The sequence below is a fragment of the Anser brachyrhynchus genome (genome assembly GCF_964034855.1).
Source record: "Anser brachyrhynchus genome assembly, chromosome: 14".
NCBI lineage: Eukaryota > Metazoa > Chordata > Aves > Anseriformes > Anatidae > Anser > Anser brachyrhynchus.
The window spans coordinates 10,338,959-10,357,763 of NC_137709.1; the positions used below are offsets into that span (position 1 = coordinate 10,338,959).

The following is an 18,805-nucleotide window of genomic DNA, read 5'->3' on the forward strand; positions in this document are numbered from 1 at the left end:
GCCGCCCGCTCCCTGCTGGAGCCCGGCCCCGGCTGGGTGCGGAGGGGACGGCAGGGGACAGAGGAGGGGACGGGACGGGGCTGAGGAGGGGACGGGATGGGGCAGAGGAGAGGACGGGACGGGGCTGAGGAAAGGACGGGATGGGGCAGAGGAGAGGACGGGCCTGGGCTGAGGAGGGGACGGGGTGCCCTCTGCCGGGACAGCCGCCTCCAGCCGCGCCCGAGAAGCAACGCGTGGGACCGAGGAGCGGGCTGACAGCAGATCCTCGTCTCAAAATCAATTAATTAAAAAAAAAAAAAAAAGCGATTTGCTGGTGGAAGAAGCCACACGGCGACCCCCGAGCCTTCCCTTTGCTCCTTGCCTGTGCAGAGCGAAACTAAAGAGGAATGCAGGGGCCTCTTGTTGCACCACTGCGGGGCTTGAACGCGACAACCCACCTGTGGGGACCCCCCGGGCCGGGCACTACGGCCATGCAGCTAAAACCATCCCAGCCGGGCTTGCCTCCACGTGAAAGCCAGCACACCCGCGAGCTGCTCACAAGCGGCGGGGAGAAATGGCAGCGGGCAGCTGGCCAGCAGGACTGCTGGTGGGCCGAGGGGGCTTATACCCATCTTGGAGAGAGTTGACCAGGGACAGGGACGGGGCACCCGGGCGGAGGGACTGCTCTTCTGCTCTCGCAGAACAGTGCCCGTGCATCTTCACGAAATGCAGCATTTGCACGAGATGCTTTTGTCAGACTAAAGCTCGGGCTCTGTAAACGCTACCAGGTTTTTTCCCCTCTTCTCTCCTCAGAGGTGCCAGATGGAAAGGGACAGCTTATGCTGCTTGTCAGGGCTGCTGAATTTTAATCAGGCAGAGAAGGACAGCGCATGCAGAACGCTGCCATCTTGGTACGCAGTCAGCAGCGTACAGAGAGGCGAGGACGCACCTACAGGGTGTGTCTTTGCATTACTGCTGTCATGCAGGGTCTTCCTGCGGCTGGCACATCCTGCTGTGTTAAATCCTTACCTACACCGTGACTGGGAAATTAAACTAATGTATGTAATTTGTACCCCAGAGCTCGCAGACAGTCAGAGCAGTGTCTAAGAGTGTGCCTAAGGCCACACAACAGGAAAAGCACCTGTAACGCGGGTTGATTGGCTCTAAGAGGACTGGTTTGAGGACCACCCTTCCTTTTGTTAATGATGTAATGAACGAAATCCCAGGAAAATCGATTTGTTCTCAGATCACACCAGTGCCATCCTCACCATCCCACTGAAAACCACTCCCAAGTCACAAAGCGGGGAACACCCCCGGGGGTCCCAGGGCATGACCAGGACGGGACGGCTACTCCCCACGTCTGCGTTCCGGGGGGGGCACAGCACCGCCCGCCCCGTACCGCCCCGGGGCTGCGGCAGCCCCCCGAGGGCCTGGCAGGGCCCACCTCAGCCCCCCCCCCGCGAACTACAACTCCCAAGCTGCACCGCGAAAGCCCCGCTCCCCTCCCCTCCGCCGTCCCGCCGCGATGCACCCTGGGAGTCGTAGTTCTGCCGATCTTCACAGCTCCTCGCCGGCTATAAGGGCGCCTCAAGCGGAGGACTCGCTCCCCCGAGATGCAACGCGCCGGGGCTACGCGACGCGCGGCGCGCCGCCGGCGACGGCTTGGGGCGAGCGGGTGGCGGCCGCCGGCCATGTCGGAGAGCGGCAGCGGCGGCGGGGCCGCCCCGGGCGGGGCGGGCGGAGGGGCGGCGGGCGGCGGCGGGGCGGCCGGGGGCTCGGCCTCCGCATCGGGGCCCGGGGCCGCCGACCCGGCCTCGCTGCCGCCCGGGGACGCGCAGCTCATCGCTATCATCGTGGAGCAGCTCAAGAGCCGCGGCCTCTTCGACGGCTTCCGCAGGGACTGCCTGGCCGACGTGGACACCAAGGTGCGACCTGCCCGGCCCGGCCCCGGCCCTCTCCTCGGGCCGCTCTGGGCGCTGCGGGGCTCCCCGGGCCTTTTTCTCAGTCACAAGTTCCTAAGGCATCGGCTGCCCTGTCAGGGCGGCGTTTCGCCTGCCTAAACTTGTAAGGTTTCAGCACGAGGCCTGTGCTGGAAGCCGCAGTGGGAGCCTACGGCTGTTCCTGAAGCTGTCGGGGGTGCCAGGAGGGCTGCCCAGGGCAGCCACAGCACCACGGCCAGGGCAGAGGTACCCGGCCTTTGGTCTTGCTGTCCTGATGGGCACTGCACCTCTGTTACCGACACTTTAATTCATCACCCCGTATTCATACCAAATGTGAAGTTTAAGTGCTGCCACGCTCACTCCTTTTATGGTACCATAATCTCAGTGGCCGTATGTACTGTATAGTTTTTTTTTATTTCCAGTAAACGGGAATTAATCTAAATTTCCACCTACAAAACCCTTCAAATTTCTAGCTTTAATGTTAGTGTCACAGAAGCAAATAACTTTCTCTGGTGACAGCAGCACTCGCTAATTACTGAGTTTCCTAGGAATTCTCTGATAGACGGTTTCCAGACGAGAACAGCTCTGTATGAACAACTCCTGTCTGCACAGGCAGTTTGTATTTCACTAAGTAAAATTATGAACAGACAACAAGTTTTAAGCAAATCTCTCCTGCTATTTCAGTTATTGTAACAGTATGCTGACAGGCTGCTCTTTGCAATTACCAGTTGTGTTGTTAAGTAAAACAAGCTTGCCTTTGTTTAGAAAGTGAAGGGATGGGGAATACAGACAACAAAACAGTAGTGTACACAACAAAAGAAGTACTATGCAGGATTCTGGCAGGGGGTTGGGGATCTTTTAGCAGTTTAACTGGATTTTTTTTGTTGCTGTTGTTTAGCCAGCCTATCAAAATTTGAGGCAGAAGGTGGACAACTTTGTATCGACCCACCTGGACAAACAGGAATGGAATCCAACAATGAACAAAAACCAGTTACGAAATGGGCTCAGACAGAGTGTGATTCAGTAAGTAAGCACCGGTCTGCAAACCAATGGTAATGCTATTTGATAAGTAATGTATAACCATCTCACTACCTAAGTCAAATAAGAATTCGCAGCATTAAGTTTCTCACAGCGCCTTCTGTTGCGGTCTCTTGAGTTTCATTATAAGAGCGTATGCAGTCATACTCTCATGGAAAGGCGTATGTTACTGCTTTACCTGAAATTTGTAGTTTTCATGAATTGGGTAGCATGGTGAGGTACTCACATTTGCTAGCTAGCAAGTTATTGCTGCAAATGCCCAATACTGCCCACTTAGTAAAACTGTACCTGAAATGCTGAGCTGAATAACCTTGGTCTTCCTTTTCTGAAAGGAGGAGAGCCGGTGTCACTTAAAGAAAAACTCTTTAAGATTCCAAAGCTTGTTTAAGTAGACTCCAGCCACTAGCAGGCAGTAATGAAACGGGGCTAGCCTGATTTCATGCAGCAGAGGATAGCTTCTTAACAGCTACTTAAGATGTACTTCCAGCACAGCAGGAAAGCCAGATTGAACTTCACTGCTTAGAGATCTAGGTTTAGCACCTCCTGCTGCTAACTCATCACAGCCCGAAGTATGAGCCCTAGCTTGTCTGACTGAAAGTCATTGATATAAACAGTGTTGCGGGGAGAGGGCAGTAGTGAACTTGAGAATGGCATTTATGCTTACAAGAAGAGTTATTAGAATGTCTTGCACGCAGAAGCAGCTGTATTTCGCTTGATGGAAACTGCAGATCATTAGTACCTAACACTAGTTTCAGTTTTTAATGTGTAATTACAGAAGAGGGTATCCACTGTAAGTACAGAATTTCCTACCTGTACTTGAAGTCCTTGAGACATGCCTATCACTTCACACATCCTCGTATTTCATGTTAGTCAGCCACAAGAGTGAAATGGCAACAGAAAAATGTTACATCAAAGAGCCCGTAGTTAGCAGAACATGCAGTGCTCACTTTAGGTAGGTTACTAGTATAAAAAAAATAAATAAACAACATCAGGGAGTTTGAAGAGTCCCTGTCACTTCTGTGGGTGCAAGACTGAGCCCAGAAGGCTGTCAGGGCGTGTCTGTGGGTAGCTGTCCTTTGCTGGATGCAGGTATACACGTGCTGTTACTTGGAGGTGACGTGATGTGTGGTGACCCTGCACCCAGTCACTCACCAGCATCCGCAGCCTTGTTAGTCTTGTGGCTGCTTTTCTGAGCAGCAGGCACTGTCTGCATTTCCTGTCCCTCACAGACATGACTTAAGCCCGCTAGACTGCCTGTGCCCCACAATCCAAGAGTCTGACACAGCCCTCGAAGCAATAAGTCACTTCAGTTACTGGTGCTTGGTTCCAGAAACTTTGCCGTGTGCTACGTGTTCTTGTTTGCTTAATTAATACACAGCTGTCTAGACTAACAGTTATACGAAGTGAGTGACAGTAATGTTATTAGGGGGAAGGCCTCTTCTCCCTCGAGTCAGCCAAAAAAAAGACTGCTCTCACCTGCCTTCCTCAGAATAGCTTGTTTCCCTTGTTTGTGCCAAAATGTGTTTGTTTGCTTTCATGTTGACCTCATTTCCACATGAGCCCTATTAAAGTGGCTCCTGTCCAAGCTGTCACTTAAGTACCTGAGAGACCAGATGTCAGTTGTTAATTCTGTGGGGAGAAGTGAGAAGGGGTGAGGGGGGAAATAGGTGGTTGAAACAACTCCCTGTTAAGGATCTACTGAGTGGGCCGCAGTTCTCACCATGTTAATGCTAATTGCAGTTGACAGGAGGGCTCTGGAGAATTACTGGAGGAGAGTGGGGAGAAGTTTTTCAGAGGAACTGAATGACTCCTTTGTCTTTGTTCAAGGTCAGGAATGCTGGAAGCTGGAGTGGACAGAATTATTTCTCAGGTGGTGGATCCAAAACTAAACCACATCTTCAGGCCCCAGATAGAGAGGGCGATTCATGAATTTTTGGCTGCACAAAAGAAAGAGGAAAGTGTGCCAGCTCCTCCTCCGGAGCCCGAGAATAAGGATCCTCCTGCTCCATCTCAGGATGCCTCCTAAAGGTCTTGTATTTCTGCACTTACTACTTTTTCACGTACCTCATCTCTGTAGCTTGTATAACCTAAGATAGAGAAGGCACTGTATTCTTCCTGGCTGAACAGGGAGGACACTTTGATCATGAGCATGTTGTCTGTGTCAGACAGTCATCTGAGCTGCTTCCACTTAAGCGTCTGCTAAAAATATATTAGGACTGAAGACATAGGTATGATGTAAAACAGCTATCAAGGAACACTGTGGACTCTGCCAGTGCTGGTTTTGGATCAGGCCAAAAGGTCTTTTATTTCTGTAAAAGCATATCGAGCAGTGATCGACATAGAATTGGCTGGACAGCTTTCAGAACACTTCCAAATGGATTAAAAATATATCTTTTACTGAAATACATCTGAAAGTGGAGTGGTGACAAGTTATTCTGCCTTAGCACTGAAATTTTTAGATAGCTCTTCTTTAGAACTTACACTGGAGTGTTGATTTGCCAGTGACTGAAATATTCAGCGAGGTTACCGGATCTGGGAGTGAATAACTTCATTTCCAATTGAGTTGTGTAAATAGAGCAACCTGTATCTTTCCAGCTGAAAGGACTGAGGGTGCCTTTGTTGCAGACAAGTTCGTTCTGGCTTTTGTGATTAAAATAACTAAAGGGGCCTCAGGGGGCTATAATTGCTGCTCTGTCTTAACACAGATGACTGTGCATCTCTGGTAAGGCCCTGTATCATAGCGTCGGTTTGAATATCGAGGCCTGCGTGCGCATTACCGAGGAACCACTATCTTGATGGGAAATTTCAATCTGCAGCTTTGCTGGTGAACCAACTTCTTTCGTGTAGTATGGTTTTTAGTTGTGAATTGTTCTAATTACCAGTGCTTTCTGGAAGAAAATAAATCAACCGCAGATTGGGGAAAAAGTTAAGACAGCAGTAAGTAACCTACAGTGGCTGCTGTTCTGCTTGGAATGATTACAGCAACTGGCATGGATTTTTAACTTTGATAGAAATTAAAGTGCCTGTAGTATCATCCTGAGTTATTTAGTTACCTGCGACTTGCAGCCATAGTGCTTTGAAACATCTCTGTAGTCGTCTGGTTCAAGTAGTTAAAAGTCCATTATGACCTGCAGCTCAGTGCTACTGTTAACTGATTTTATACATTCTCTATTCAAATGCATTTACTCTTGAAGGTACCATCCTCTAAACTCTTTTTCTTTCTTGCAGTGAGTTCCTGATATTAAGCAGCTGCAGTTTCAAAACATACATCCTGTTAGATTGGCAATGGATTGCTTGTTCCATTTGTTACAGGATCTGCCAAAGACGATCCACATTTATCAGACCTGTCAGAAGGCACTGAAATTCAGATGGACCCGGAGTTCTGCGTGTGGAGGGACAGCCGAATTGCGAAGATATTTTTGCTGTTAACAGCAATACAGAGAGCAGCATGTATTCTTATTAATCATGCCTTCAGGCAGGGGGGAGGGATGAAAAGTGAAATTGGATCTTCTTTGGAAGGAATAGGGAAGTGGTTTGAGATACTAGACTTGGGAACAGAGAAAAATGATGTTTGGGGTAGTGGGGTAGCCTCTTGGAGGCCACATAAGAGTTGTAAGATTTTCTTTGATACAGGCCCAATGTGAAAAAGCATCACACACCTCTGCTGTGTAATGCAGTAGCAAGCAGTAGGTGCTAGGTCAGGGGTAACTCATTGCACTGTTTGCTGTAGGAAGACACATTTCCTGTTTAGAACTGGAAAGAACACTTCAGGATCAATTATCCCAATGATTTCTGTTTCATTGCAGGAGAATGTTTACAGTTAGCTATGACTATAGCTGATTTAATTCTTATCTCCCAGGTAACTCTGGGAAACAGGGCACCAGAGTAGGTGGTCAGTTTGAAACTTGTCTCTTTCAACTTGAAAGACTTTTCTTTCCCATGAAATTTCTCAGGTGCCTAGTGGAAACTGCCCTATGCTTTCAGCTTGAATGCATGCAGTGTCCTCTGGATGACAGTCAAATAGAGAATGTGATCAAGTATACTGCCAGCAAATGTCTATACCTTTTGCAATAAAAAACTTCAAAAAGAATCCCAGCTTTTGAGATTTTTTTCTTAAGGAAAAAGTGGATAAAAAAAATCCACAAGTCCTGATTGCTGGAACGCTAAGGAAGCGCAGCCCTACACGGTTCATAGATTAATCGAGCTCTGACAATACCGTGTTGATAGTAGATGTCATCATGAAGTAAAATGGATATTAGCATTATTCTCCTTATGAAATGTCAAGTATCCAGTAACTGAACTGACCTTACGTGGAGGCCCCATTAGTTACAAGGTGTGAGTCCTGAGTAAGTTCGGTCTGATAGTAGCGATGGTGAAGGCATGTTCAGCCTTGTGAAAACAAGGCACTTCCGGCAAGAGTCTAGACCTGTTCCATTTTTTTCCTTTCAGCCAGTAGTCCTCTAAGAAGCTAGCGACTGCCTATGTCACTGAGTAACACTTAATAATGTATGAATCTCTATGTTATGTAGGAAGGTGGTTGAGGTACATAGCTTAGTAAGTCCTAGAACAGGGAGGGAACTGGATGCTGTACTTCAGGCTCAATATACAAAAAAAAAAAAATAACGAAAGGTATGTACACACTTCGGTAAGCTGTGATAAACTGTAGAAGTTTTAAGGGCTGTGTTAGAGCTGACGTGCCACGGAATCACCTTGAAATCCCCATCTGGCAGGCCAGACTAAGGGTTTTAATTATGCCATTTAGCATCTAATTATGACTCCAGAATTAGAAGCAGACAGAACGTACGATGAATCAGTGAACCCAGGTATGAAAGCCCTATAAAGGGGGGAAAAAAACCTGTCTAGAAGGACTGCATGACTGTACAGTTATCACCCCTGTGCTTATCAATGGCAGCCAAGTAGCATATAAGGCAGTATCTGAAATTCTAGTTGCTTGGCTGTTAAAGGATTTACCATACATCCCATACAACTTAAATACAGTAAAAAAAAAAAATCATGATCTTAAAATGGGTGGGAGCAGTAGAAGAAGGAAAAGCATGCTTTAGTCAAGACAAAACATAACTACAGTTCAGCACTTGTAATTAAGTGATGAATAATGCATTTGTAGCACATTCTTGAAGTAAAACTGATTCTTGCTCTAAGTGATTAATAGATATGTTATGATTTTTTGCAACCTCTCACGCAAGTGTTCTAGAAAGTAATGGGCGCTCCATAAGATGCTCACCATGTAGCTGTCCTGTGACAACTACTACATGAGTAAGAGTGAACTAAAAAGCAGCAATTACAAATACCTTCTTTCTACATAGCCAAAATATTCCTGTACACACTCATCTTTCCACAGTGTTTAGGAAAGGTGTCTGTAACATATGAGGAATGTTTAAACACACTTTTTGTAACCCTTTGTTTTAAGCTAGGTAAGACATCAAGCAGCCTTTCAAAATGTAAGCCTTCTGGACGCACTAGACTGTGTTCCTTCCTGCCAGGAAGAGCAGCAGTTTGGCTGATGGTGCCTGAGATGCGCACCAACTGCCAAAGTGCAGACCTTGCCCAGGGACTTGCTCTCATTGCAGCAGTAGAAGGGTGAGCAGTGAAAGGGCATTTGCTTTTTAATTGTAGGAGGGAAAAAAAGGGGGAAGCGATCAACCTTTGGCTTTTCCACAGGAGAACGGCTCAGGTTTTTAATGTTTCAGAAGACTACAATGGCATCAGACCACGCTGTACAACAGTACAGCTGCTAGGAGGAGGTCTCAGTAGTGACAGATGACCATGGCAGCCTGTAGAGCAGGCGAGCCTCACTCCAGGCATGCTGCAGTGGGGTGGAGTGGGAAGGCTAAGGGTTAATTTGGCCCTGTGCCTCTTCTCTCCTAAAAGAAAGGAGGATTATAAATTGCTAACTTGTCATTTACAGTAATCGGGGGGTGGGGGCTGTCTGAATCCCAGCTGGTCACATCCTGACATCTAAGCAGTTGCCTTCAGGCAGCAGCAGAGACAATGCCGTGTCAATAAGCAGAGCAGTGCAGTCTCAAATGCCAGGAATGGGGGGGATGATCACGGGTTCAAGGGGAAACTTTCCTTTGGACATTCGTCTTCCTTCACAAAACAGAAGCCATAAACATCGTATTTGTTAATGAACACTTAATCAAACAGCTCTGTTGCAATAAAAGGTGCATAATCTAAGCTATCTTCACATCAGTCCGATTGTTCCCTAGAGCACAGGCAGTCTCCGTGCAACTTTTTCCTACAGCCCTCACCACCGTTGCGCTCAGGCACTGTGCAGACATGCCTCTGCTCAAACCAGACCTCGCTACTGACAGCAATGGGCAGCGCTGCAGCTCCTTAGGGTGTGCATTTCAATAGCTGATTTCAACAGCTGATCCAAATAATAGTTTGAGAACTGATTTTAAAGCACCAGCACCAAGCCTCATAGAAGCTTATTTGAATTTGACCTGAAGCAAGTACCAACAGAGCAAGCTAGTCACTGCAGCTCCTGACCACAGGAGTCATCAGGACCACAGTGTCACCTGAGCCCAATTTTTTTTGGGCACATGCACTTTTAGTCCTTTAGCAAGTGCAAAGTGGGCTCTTGAGCATCTGAAGCATTGCTACAAGATGTGAGGGGCCTGCACAGTATCAGTCACACATCTGAATGGACAAGCAGCAACTTCAGAAATCTTGATAACATGGCTGCTCCTGATTTCCTGCCCTCAGCCTTCAATTAAAGCAGGCTCATTTGGTTCAGGCTCTGTACTACAACATTAATTTAACATGAGCAGTTAAAGACATCCCACCGTCAGTTAGGGATGCTGGTAATTATGTGATGTTCCTTGCCAAAGTACTCTGAATCCACACTGATCTCAATAGAGTTCAGGAGTCTCAAACCCAAACTACACCTGGCTCCACTTCTCTGCTTTTAGGGCAAGCATCACTGTTTTTAACAAGACACAGCCAGCATCCCTGGAAGAGAGATTTTCAATATATCATTTTGATCTCAGCTGCAAGAAGGGGTGCCAGGAGGGCAAGAAATCACATTGGGAACATTTAACAGAGTATTTTATTCTCTTTTCACCATGTCAGTAGGGAAGGCGAGAGCAGCACGCTGTCACCATGCTGCTCATGTGCCACCACGTGCCATGACTGCAGGGCTCACTGCGTCCCAGCCCAGTTCTCTAACAGCACATGGGGCACAGGCACAGCCAAACAGGATCCCATTCCCCAGCTTTTTGCTAAACTGGAGATCAGTTTCCCTGATTGCAAGTTCAAACCCACAAGAAACCGGAGCATTTTAACTGTTTAACAGCATCTTCTTTTTTTATATTGTATTGAAAAACGTACTTTATGAGCTTCCTTAGAGAGAGATCAGCTTAATTCCTTGTGAACCCCACACCTGCAACCACCAAAGCTTATGGGTGCCAGAGACCCTGCTCCCTTTACCCTTACCAAAAAGCTGTGTGCAGTGCAGCCATTCTGATTCTGGCCATAAGAGGGAGATAAACCATTGCTTCATTTTTCAGCCTCGCTGTCTCCTTGCAAACCCAGAGCAGATGCAGGACTCAAAAGCCCTCGCTGACTCGTGAGTGAATCAATTCAACAAGGTGCGGAGGAAGTTCTCACAAAGCTGTTCCACGAGCTCTGACTATACTTGCCTAATGCAAATCACACAGCAAATATTTCAGTTTCTCAAGAGGTGTAATAGAGGGAACCACACATCAATCAGGATTATGGAGAGCGCAGGGAGGAAAGTGAACAGCCCGAATTCTCAGGGACAAAAACGCAGATTTAGGCTGTGAAACCCTAAATTCTGACCTTCCCCAGTCACCGATCTGGTCTGGCATGAACGTGGCGAGGTTAAAACAGCCGTGCTAGTGCCCACGGCCCCAGATGTTGGTGCCGTGAGATTATATCAGAATCAAAACTTCAGTTCTTGCATTTTTGTAATTCTAGTGCCTAGCCCACGTCGGTGCCAAGTCAGCCTCCGAAACATGACTGGGCAGTACCCGCCCCAGCGCTATCTGCCCTCGTCTAGACGCTGTCAGGAGGCGAGGAGAAGCACGCTGCTGCCTCAGCCACCGGGCTGGGAGCCGGCCCCACAGAAAGCTGCCTCCAGCACCAGGCAGAGCCCAGGGCACGGCACCGGGCAGCAGGCAGCACGGCCGGCCCACCTGTGCTGGCGAACAGGTGGGAGAACCTCCATCACCCCCTGCGCCTGGCTGACTCTCGCACGGGGAAATCAGCACCTTTTGTTTCTGATTGCGTGGAAAAGGAGTAAAATAAAAGAAATCCCCAAACCAGTTCAGGTCCAGGTCCTATAATGAATTCACATAAGGGCACAGGGCTGCAGTTTGCTTTGCAGAGTTGGGGCCTTAGGGAATTGTGAACAACTTCATACGCTAAATGCATCAACTTCGGAAGGGATTTGTAACAGAAATAGAAAGCCATGACATCCACAAGTTTCATATTTCATTGCAACTCTGCAGAAGAGAGATAAAATAATCCTGCTTCAGAGAACACTCTGAACATCTCACATTTTCTACAAGGGGGCAGCACTTCTATAGCAAAAAAAAAAATAAAATAAAATAAAAAGAAAACCACCTTTAAAACTTCTCCACAGCACTCCCTGTGGGGAGCACTTCAGTCACCCCTTCCAGATCCCTCATGTATGAGCATTCACCTCCACCAGCTCCTCCTGTTGTGACTTAGTCCTCCAGCTAAGTTATCTCCAACTTCTACCACCAAAACGCAGCAAACCAAAGCTTGCCCCGACTGAGACAGCCTTCCCCAGAAACCATCCTTTCTCCTCCAGCACCAGCCTGAGCTCCCTGCCTTCCATTTTTTGGCCTCCCCGACCAGCAGAAACAACACCACAAACAGAAGACCTTGCAAGGAAACCCAGAAAAAGTCTTGTTCAACCTTACCTTGCTCCGGAGGGACACCCTCTCCTCTCACCCCAAGCTCTGGCACACACACACACTCTGCTCCCCACCCAGCTGCAGGGGTTCAGCCGCGCAAAGTGAGCTCACCTGCACCCAGCGCACACCTGAGCTGCTGCCCACCTTCCCCCCCAGGGTCGAGCTTTGCAGTTTCACCTCCTGAAGGTGAGAGCTGCTTCAACGGCTGCTGCTTCTCCTAGGGGAGACTGAACCGGCCATGATCCGATGTAAAAATCCACTCTTTCCAAAACAGCACGGAGAATGGGGATTTGGCGGCTGCTGACCCCGGGAGCAATACCTGAGGGTTCCTGGCTCCCCAAAAGATCCCACCACCTTCCTCCAGGGATGCCATGAAGGTGCAAAGGGGGGTCTGGCTGCAGCTTTTATAGGGACACGTTTCTTTCCCCTTTTTAAACAGCACTACAACATCATTTCTTTGGGGGGGTATCAGGAGGGTACCGGGACATCCACAATGCCGCTCTATCTCGAACAGATTTACATCAGCCTCCCCAAAACCTAAACCGTGGCAGGGGCTCCCCGCTCCCTGCTCCCCATCAGGCTCAGAGAGCCCCAGGGGTCCGGCAGCCCCCGCGCTCCGGCTGGCGGGGAGGGGGTTGCTGAGGTAACAGCACGCCTTACTTAGCCGTGATTTAACCCAGCTCACCCTCCCCCCCGGCCGCCACTGCCGACGTGCGCCAGCGAGGGTACAGCTTTTTTGGGGGGGGGGCTGCAGCCGCCGGGGGTCCTGGTCCCTGCACGTCCTCGGCAGCAGCGACGAGACGGCGATGGCAAAGCCCAGCTCCCCTCTGCAAAGGGAACAGCAAGCACGTCAAGCAAATTTTATAAAAAGGGTGACCCCAAGGCATCATTTGTGACATGAGATTTTCCTTTTCTTATTTTTTTTGTTGTAAAAACACTTTTTCAGACCGACAGTGACCTCCGTCCCCAAGGTTATTTTGCCGTTTGGCACCGCTCTCACCGCGGGTCTGCTGAGGACATCACGGGGCTCTCCAGCAAAGGGCTGAAATGGGGTCAGTCGTGCCAGAGCACAGCTCTCCCGAGAGCCAGTGGTCGTTTGGGGCAGAAAATTCACCATTTCCTTGGTCAGGGGTCTCACTCACTCTCAAATCACGTTCATGCACAATCAGCTGTTTTGGGAAGCTGGGCTCCTCAGCAGAAAACAGAAGGAAAAGTGGAGGTTTGGTGAGTAAACCTCAGGTTTTCAATCGCCCAGGGTTTTGCATCACCCAAGTTTTTGCTGTCAGGGTCTCACGGGTGGCCCTGGTGCTGGCACAGAGCAGGACAGTCCCACCAGCCGACCAAAGCCTCGCTGGCCTGCAGAGCTGCCTGAAGCGAGAGCGGGAATTTGTGTGTCAGCTCAAAAGAGGAACACGGCTGAAGTTCTGCCCTGAGCGGAAGAACTGCTTTCAGACAGGTGTCCTCAGGCACAAAGGCCAGCAAGCCTGCACCGCAGCACAGAGCACGTGGAAGCCTACAGGAAGCCCCTGAAAGCCCCTACAGAAAGGAGAGCTCCTGGCCAGTGCTGCAGACACAAGAAACTCAGGGAGGTGTGAACCGGGTGTCCTCTGAAGGTCCCTCTGCAGTTTGTCAAACCCCATTTGAGAGAAATGTTCATTATCCCACAGCCAGGGAAATTTTCCAAGCTTAGGATAAAGAAACATGGCCCCGTTGCACTTCCTGGAGAGCATGATTCCAAGTCTAAAGATAAGCTTGGGTTTTCCTTTGGTTATTTATCATCTCACCACTAGATGCATTTGAAAGACGAAAAAAAGATGAAAAAGGCAGTTCTGCCTTGAACTTTGGTCCTACCAGGGCAGATACAAGCCCCCTGGTCTATGCCTTTCTAGCTCAGCACCTTCTGTCATGCCCAAATGAAAAACTTCTCACATCCAGAACAGCAGGCTTCACATTTTGGAGGAGAGCAGCTCTGAGAGGCAGCGGGAGGAGGGAGGATAGAATCTGCCTGTCTCTTTACTAGTCTGAATCTTTTTGTTACGAATAATTTGTAATATTTTCAGATATACAGATGTCATCCTTTACCTCTGCGATTGTGCTCTACTTGATTGCAGAAAGAGAAATGAAGGGGATGCTAACACAACCGGACTGAAGCAAGGGCAGAGCTCAGCCCCAGCCCGCAGGACACCGAGTCACTGGAAGTTACTGGAAGGGGATCAATGGGGAGCACTCCCAGCCACGCCAGCAGTTCAGACTTCTGCAAGCATTAACCCAGAGCAGTTGCAATGTGAGATCCCATCCAAGAGAAATAAAGGCATGGAAATAATGTTCTTGGGGATTGGGAAAGGCTTCCAAAAGAAACAAGTTTACAAGATACTGGCGCATAATAGTAATTAAATCACTCTCACTGAAAAGCAGCTTGGTGACACATAGACAAGAATTGGTCAAAGCCCCAAGACTTCAAGCAGGAATAACTGTAGAGCTTTTCAGCAGTTTCACTGGAGGGAAAAGAACCGAATGGACACAGACACCCCTAACCAGGGAGCTTCAGAAAGAAATCTGAGGAGTAGGAGAAGGAGACTGAAAAGGAGAACACGGAAACTGCCCGTGCCACAGCGGCACGTCGCTGGGAGCCATCCGTTCACGTCCAGCACTTTCCACTACCACTCACCTCTGCAAAATAACACACATTAATACAGCTGACACTTAGCATATCACCCTGAAGATCTGAATTTTATTTGTAAAAAAAAAAAAAAGAAAGTAAAAATCAGAGGCAATACCAAGTGGCAATAAAGTTTCAGAAGGTCTTAAGAGTTCTAGGAATTCTGAGCATTTTATTAGGTGAACTAGCGATTCTGCAGTAAAAATAGCTTTGGGTTTCACTGCTCTATCTTACTTTTCCACATTGCTTCGAGCTTTCAAGATGTTAAAGATTTCAGCCTGCAACGTGCTTTGGGCTGCAGGCCGGGAATAAGTTTGTAAAACGTTGTGTGCCACTTCTGCAGAACCCGGGAGTCCTTGCCATCAGCCACACTCCTGCGCTGCTGGCAGAGGATGGCAACAACCGCAACAAAAGAACAAAACCTCACTGCTGGGACTTGAAACATTCAGAAAGCAAATTACGACAGCTCAGTGCTTGGCAACAACTTCACCTTTCCCAGATGTTAGAGGGGAAGACATTTTTACTTTAAAAAACTAGGGCTTACTTTGATATCTGCAGCCAAAGTTAATTTAAAGTGATTTGAGCTTTGAAAATGGAGACAATTCACCGGGTTTTTTTCTGGAAGAGGGGACAGGCCACTTCACATTCTTGGTGCAGGATCATTCTCTGCACTGAAACTCCCATCAGCCACATCTGAATATGTACAATAGTTAATTTTTCCCTCCCTGGACCTAGACATTTAATAGGCTTTAATTTTAACTTTAGACTGGCATTGGGCAAGAGGAAAGTGCCACTTTCTCTTTTGGGGAACCTCAAGGCTCCCAGTTTTTCAAGCTGTTTTTCAAGCTCCATGGAGGGCAGAGGAAACTATCCCCCAAACCACAGCAGTATTTCCCTGCTCCCCTCCTATCCCAGCTGAGCCACGGTTCTGCCTGAAGCCTCGGCCCTCCCTGAGCATCTGCTGAGCGCGCCACCTCCGCGAGCGCAGCGGCACGTTAGCTCCATGTGGCAGGAGCACTTGATCCATTGTAATATTGAGTTTCATCACGTGGCCTTCAGCTATGTGACCCGGAATATTTGACCTGATGTCAGAGGGGGCCTAGGCCTACTGAGATATTTCCCGGGGCAGCCTGCCCTTTTTCTACTGAAGGAATCTGATCCAGCGACAGGAAAGAGTGAGAATTTTCAGCTGTCCTTATCCCCTGTGAAACTATCTGTGCTCCATGTGCTGAATGTAAGGTGTCCGTTATCCACTTGCCTTCTCCTCTTGTCCTCTATAGGTATGAATTCTGCTCTAATTCCCACTAACAGTCACATCAGATACTGTGGTCATTAACCTCTTGCAAGTATTAAGTATTTTGTTTTATTATTTTCATAGCATCTTTTATATCCAACACCCCACACAGGCTCCAGACCTGCAAAGTGCTAAGCAGCTGACAACGCCATTCTCCACCAAAATCAAGGTTAGCCAGTATTTTGCCAGTATTATGCAGCATTTTGCAGTGTTTTGCAGAATCAGACTGCTTTTGTGGAATTTGCTTCGTCCTTCATGAAAATCCAGACACCTCCAGGAGCAGAGAAAGGCAGGCATTTAACAGAAATAGACCACAAAATTTTAGGAGAGTGTAAACAAAAACAACAGCAGCAGAAATTACCATATATATGTATATATGTTAAATATAAGTAATAACCCCAAACATGCCAAGTATGCCGTGGCATCTTTATTGTGCTAGCAGCCTGGTACCTCAGTCGTACATCCCTTGAGAAACACAGTTAACAGTGGCCAGTGCCAGCTCACAGCACCACTAACCAGCTCCAGGACCTTCCAGCTTCACCATCTGACTGCCGATGTCCTCTCCAAGCCTCTCGGCCGCCACGAGAGCCACCACTCAATTACACGTATCGCTTCCTACGGCAGCGGGTTTACCGCAGGAGACTCCTGCGTGAGCATTGCTATGTCTGCGCCCTCTTAACGTCCACTTGGGTGTCCCACAAAGACCTACGTGTGAAATGGGGAGATTGTTACCGGTATCAAAACTCACGGCAGATGGGAGTTGGTCTCCCCGCGCCCGTATCCGTTATCTTTGTGTTTCCTAACTACCGACTACAAGGCACAAAGGCCAGAACTCAGCCCGAATGCTGAGGATGGAGCCGGGATCTCCTCTCTTCTGATTCTGGTTCCAGCTGGGATGCCACGCTTGACTTGGGGTAAAACCTTTCGCCTCTGCTTCCATTCCCCCAACTTATAAAAGGCGAAAGCGGCAACAACCTTCACCCCAGCCCGGCTTTGCGAGGATTAAGGTTTGAAGAGTGTTCTGAAGATTAAAACCAGCTCCAACACACACCCAAAAAAGTCACAGTTGCTTAAAACTGAATGGAATAACGGAGATAAGTACAGGCACAGAGTCATTTGGAAAGTCCAGATAATAAGCCCATCAATCAAGGCTGCTTCCTAAGGCAGACATCTAAATAAATGCTAATGAAGTCATTTACAACCCCCCCCCCAACCAACGGAGGTGCAGTACTTAAAAGTAATAACAGCAGCTAGAACAGACTGTCCGTTAAAAAACAAACCAGAGCACTGAAAAGCCAAAAAAGAAAGCAACAGTTTGTGCATTTCAGAGCTCTGAGAACCACTGTACCTTTGAGCCAGGCTTTTGTTCAGATGAAGGCTTTTCTCTTTCAGCCCCCCCCTTACTTTCCCCGCCTGCTTTATCATTCACGCCTTTCCCTTGCCACGTACCCAGATGCCGCAAGAAAGGGCAGGCTGCGGGCCCAACTGACGTCTGCCGACATCAAAAGGCTCCCGTTGACTTCAACGGCCACTGGAGCTAACCCTCCATAAATCACTGGGGGTCAGTGATTAAACAGCCACCCCCCCCCCCCCCCACAACAGAGAGGCCAAAATAACGCCCCCAAGCCGGGTTCCTATCTGAGCTCCAGCCCCACGCGCTCTGCGGCAGCTCCGTGTCTGCTTCATCTCACCACCGCCGTGCCGTTTCAGAGAGAAATGGTCTCTCCCCAAGCCTGGGGAGCACTTTGGTAACTGTGGTAGTATTTGGGGAGTTACATCGGCTGCGCTGCATTTTCCTTTCGCCGGCCGAGAGCCCTGCGGGGGGGAGCAGGGGCCCATTTCCGCAGCAGAGCCAAGGGTGGCACCTTGACCCAGCCCCTGGTGCGGACCTCGTGCTGCACCAAGGTGCCTGGAAGCTGGAGGATGGCTTCACGGAACCCGTGGCTGGGGTTCACTGGAGGTCCGTAACGCACCCTCTGACTCCTGAACCTCCCTCGTTAACACAAGGAACTAATTGTCCAGCTGGCTCGTGGCAGTCATTCCAGCTCACAGAGCCCAGCGCGCTGCTCGCCCGCCTGCCCCTGCGAGTGGAACGGATCATTTCTGCGGCTAACACGCAGCACTGAGGCACACCTCAGCTCTCTGGGGCTGAGATGTGACCGAAGCTGTATCTCGTGCACACACTGTGGGCACGTTTGACCGTGCCACCCGCCCAAGAAGTCCCTGCCCTCCTGCAGCCCCCCTGAGCAGGCAGGGACAGCCACCTCTCACCCGTCTGTTAACAGCTCCCAGCCAGGCACTTCTTCTTCTTCCTTCTGCCCTGGGCTGACAGCTTTGATGATCTACAGATGATGCTCAGCCTTGACTCGTAAGCCAGATAGCTTCAGGAAATGTTATACCACGGGAAGGGCAAAATTCTCAGCTTGCTAACGGGACACAGAACTACTCCCAACCCCAGGCCATTCTGGAGTTACCTACTTTGTGTGCTTGCAGATAAAGCATTTTTTTAAATAAAGTTCTGTAGGCACTGAGAAATGTATAATACCTCAAAGATCTTTTGGGAAGGAAAAAATCCCCTAACTGATGAAAAAAGTAAGGCAAAAGATCTACTGACTCATGCTAGAGTGGCTCCAAGATCCTCTCGTGAATGGAAAGCTCAGGCCTGTTTGTCCCTGCTCCATCCTGCTGCACCCTTTCTTATTGTAAGAAACACTTTTGCAAGCTCTGCAGCACAGAGCACCAGAAGAATCCAGTCTGGTTGGACTTGTCAGCATTAATTTGGTCCTTAAAATGGATGACAATTTTGCTCTCCTCTTCCCGGTTACATCTGGTTTGCAAAAAGCAAAGGGGGAAATTCAGTTTTAGCACCAGGGCCAGGCAGAGATGAATCAGTGAAGTCCCTGTCAGGGAAGGAGAGTCAAAGCCTGCCTGAGACTAGGTGAGGGCTAGGGCTCACCATCCAGAGCAAGTT

The 18,805-nt window shown here is 48.9% G+C and overlaps 1 protein-coding gene and 1 long non-coding RNA gene across 3 annotated transcripts in view; one reads left to right on the forward strand and one right to left on the reverse strand.

Annotated features, from left to right (window-relative positions):
• Positions 1-16,516, reverse strand: part of LOC308177665 — a 28,837-nt gene extending 12,321 nt beyond the window's left edge. The window contains exon 1 of the long non-coding RNA XR_013939293.1: positions 11,888-16,516. This is a non-coding gene — a long non-coding RNA (uncharacterized lncRNA). The remainder of the gene's footprint in view (positions 1-11,887) is intronic.
• BOD1 (biorientation of chromosomes in cell division 1) lies at positions 1,656-7,047 on the forward strand. 2 transcript variants are annotated; one of them, XM_080555279.1, is made up of 4 exons: positions 1,656-1,904; positions 2,818-2,942; positions 4,785-4,985; positions 6,186-7,047. In XM_080555279.1, the coding sequence occupies exons 1-3, from the start codon at positions 1,671-1,673 to the stop codon at positions 4,981-4,983; spliced, it is 558 nt and encodes a 185-aa protein (XP_080411405.1). In that variant the 5' UTR covers positions 1,656-1,670; the 3' UTR covers positions 4,984-4,985; positions 6,186-7,047. The 2 variants fall into 2 exon arrangements, with proteins under 2 accessions (XP_080411405.1, XP_080411404.1); XM_080555278.1 differs by having other exon boundaries at positions 6,270-7,047.
• Positions 16,517-18,805: the final 2,289 nt, after the last annotated feature.

Bases quoted from the DNA above. Each gene is read 5' to 3' on its own strand.
- BOD1 (XM_080555279.1), top strand. From the start codon at position 1,671: ATGTCGGAGAGCGGCAGCGGCGGCGGGGCCGCCCCGGGCGGGGCGGGC. The intron at 1,905-2,817 runs GTGCGACCTGCC...GCTGTTGTTTAG, and splicing joins TGGCCGACGTGGACACCAAG to CCAGCCTATCAAAATTTGAG. The intron at 2,943-4,784 runs GTAAGTAAGCAC...TCTTTGTTCAAG, and splicing joins CTCAGACAGAGTGTGATTCA to GTCAGGAATGCTGGAAGCTG.